This window comes from Cynara cardunculus (assembly GCF_001531365.2).
Source record: "Cynara cardunculus var. scolymus isolate 2C chromosome LG 4, CcrdV1, whole genome shotgun sequence".
Classification (NCBI taxonomy): Eukaryota; Viridiplantae; Streptophyta; class Magnoliopsida; order Asterales; family Asteraceae; genus Cynara; species Cynara cardunculus.
The window spans coordinates 15158660-15161614 of NC_037531.1; the positions used below are offsets into that span (position 1 = coordinate 15158660).

The following is a 2955-nucleotide window of genomic DNA, read 5'->3' on the forward strand; positions in this document are numbered from 1 at the left end:
TATATGACTTCTTATAAGTAATTAAAAAAAATGTGAATCACAATTAATTTTCGAGTGAATTATACTTTTGCTCCCTGTAGTTTACTTAAAGACTCATTTAACCCCTATAACAATTGCTAACTGATGATGTTAACTTTTAAGGATGACGAGTGTTATAAAATTAGATTGTTAGGGACCATCGCTTATTTTAAACAAACCATAAGGACCAAACGTGTAATTTACTCATTAATTAATTAGTTTATTTATATATTTCCATCAATTTTCCGCAGTTTCTTGTTATTCAATGCTGCCTTTCTTGAACCAGCCTCAGTCCACCCTCCTCATATTCCCCTCTTTTCACAATCAAAACCTCCAACAATCCAAATCTCTAATCGACCGTCATGCTCCGCTGGCTACTCATCGTCGTTGTGATTGCCGCCGCCGGAATATTCCTTCTCCTCCTCTTTTGCGTTATCAGACGCTTCTGCGGCCACCATAAACCACCGCCACAACAACAACCAATCCAACGGGCATCCTCTTTACAAAATGGGATTTCTAAGCTTCATCATCAAGAAAGCGTTTTCAATAATAAACGACGAACAAATTACTATGTTCTCCGACGTGGGATTTCCTCAAAAGCCCTCTTTAATTGGTCGGATAATCCTTCTCTGATCACCGATGCGGTCGAAAACGGATGGTCACGATTCGCTTTCACTAACTACATCTCTTCCCCTTCCATCCAACCGAATAGGTCTATTCTGGGTTACTGCGCTCCCACCGGTGACGGCGGAGTAAAAGACGTCGAGATGGTGGAAATCAGTTGGGAGGTTTGTCAGGGATCCGCCGATTTCATGCAAAAGATTCGGCTTAATTCGGGTTTACAGAAAATCGTCACCACCCCCAGTTCTTCAATGGCGGCTGCTTCGGTGATTAAATCGGCGTTGCCTTTACCCGGTCCGGCGTTGGGGAACTCGTCGCCGTTCCCACAGGAAGCGTATTTCGAAATTACGATTTTGTCCACCTACGAGGATGAAATCGAAATCAATTCAAACGAAAAGGTAAGGGCAAATAAGGGAGATGGGGAGAAGATTAAGCTGATTCAGGAGAATCCCGCCGGCGAAAACGCTTCATCGGAGTCTTTGATTCATGTAACGAGCAGCAACAGCAATGGTATAAATACGAGGGGTGTTCTTGCCAAAAATGAAGAGTTGAAGGGCCGAACTGGTGGTAAGGATATAGTGGAAGGTAAAACGGAAATGCGTATCGTGTTGTCGGTGGGGCTCGCCGGAGGTGGTTCACTTCCGTTGAAGCTGCCGGGAAGTTATCCGGGATCGGTCGGCTTCAACTCCGACGGCTCTGTTTATCTTGAAGGTATGTTTTTATTTTCAAAAGTCAAAGTCCACCATTCTGAAAAGCCAAAATGGCTTCTAGAAGTTATTTTATTCATTTCACAAGCCTAATTATATTACCATAAAATTATATATTTTTTAAATTAAAAAAAAAACTCTTTATCCAAAAAAAATATTCTCTTATTAATGCATAATTCAATAGATTTATTAAATTACCAATTATATAGATACAATAAAATCGTACGGAATGTGTCAAATTTGTTAATACTTATAATATTTTAAGGCGTGATTTTAATTAATTATTGATATAAAAAACAAAGGAATAAAACATTTATTATAAATCTTGAATTTGAGAATCAAATACGATTCATGTAATGACAAAAAGCAACTATAGGAACTCCACACTGGTGACACATGTGACCCACATTTCCATTTTTTTATTTTAATTTGAGTAAATTACAATTTCAGTCCTTGTGGTTTATCAAAGATAACATTTTCATTCCTTCGGTTTGAAGTTACAAAATGGTTTGTAAAAATATCTGGATTTGATCCTTCTATCTAAGATAGAATCATTAAATGAGGGGTATTTTTGTATTTTATCGATTTATATCAGTTAAAAATTAATAAAAAGACAAAAATGCCCTATTTTTTATACTTATTTATATTTGACTTTCACTTATATACAATTTATTTTAATTTTAATTTTAATTTTATACTAATTACATGATTAATGATGAGAAATAATTGATGAAAATAAGTTTGGTATATGGGATTTATGACCATTAATATTGAATTTAAATTTAATATTGATAAAGTTTTAATTTTTCTACATAAAAATAACATTTGATTTCATAATTTCATAGGAGTTAAACTCGCAACAGAATCAAAATCAGAATCAGAATCGGGCGAATGGGGAAGAGCTGAAAAGGTGATTGGTTGCGGGTACAACCCGAGCCAAAAGAAAGTTTTCTTCACCGTAGATTCTAAACTTGTAGGTGAAGTCCATTGCACGACAGAGGAATTCACAACACCATTATACCCAACGTTGGCTGCAAACAGTGACGTTACAGTACTCGTAAATTTTGGGCAAAGTGTCTTTAAATATACACAAGCTAATTTGCACCGAACACCGAATCCTTGTTTCATTGGACCAATGGCAAGTTCTCCAATCATAGGGTTCGAAGATAGTAAAGAGCTTTTCTCAATGGGAAGAATAGATGCACATTGGTTAGATCGATCTACAAAGAGGAGCACACAGTATTTCGGCAGTGTTAATAGAGGAATGTCTGATTACGACGAGTCTTCTGAAGGGGATTTGTTTGAAATCGTGTTAGATAGTAATAGTCGTGGAAGATCGCCAAGCACACATTTCCAGTGAAAGATACATACGTTTATTATTAACTTTTTTTCGTTGGTCAGATGTAAATTGATTCGTTGTAGGCTAAAACGCCTTGAAACATTATAACCACACGAGGATGCCTTTTCTAAGAATAAACGGTGGGACTATAGATTCGTTCCTAAGAATCCCTCGTTTAACTTTTAGCGTCATTTAGGGCACATCGGCTGTTGCCATTCTATTGCTATTGTGTATCTTCTACCTTTTTCTGTAGAAAGATGCAATGGAATA

At 36.6% G+C, this 2955-nt stretch overlaps 1 protein-coding gene across 1 annotated transcript; it reads left to right on the forward strand.

Moving 5' to 3' along the window:
* The first annotated feature begins 376 nt into the window (after positions 1 to 376).
* Positions 377 to 2955, forward strand: LOC112511646. Its single transcript, XM_025117344.1, has 2 exons — positions 377 to 1350; positions 2192 to 2955. The coding sequence occupies exons 1-2, from the start codon at positions 381 to 383 to the stop codon at positions 2704 to 2706; spliced, it is 1485 nt and encodes a 494-aa protein (XP_024973112.1). The 5' UTR covers positions 377 to 380; the 3' UTR covers positions 2707 to 2955.

Excerpts from the sequence above, each read along its gene's own strand:
- LOC112511646 (XM_025117344.1), top strand. The coding sequence starts at position 381 with ATGCTCCGCTGGCTACTCATCGTCGTTGTGATTGCCGCCGCCGGAATA. Across the intron at positions 1,351-2,191 it reads CGGCTCTGTTTATCTTGAAG|GAGTTAAACTCGCAACAGAA; the intron begins GTATGTTTTTAT and ends ATAATTTCATAG.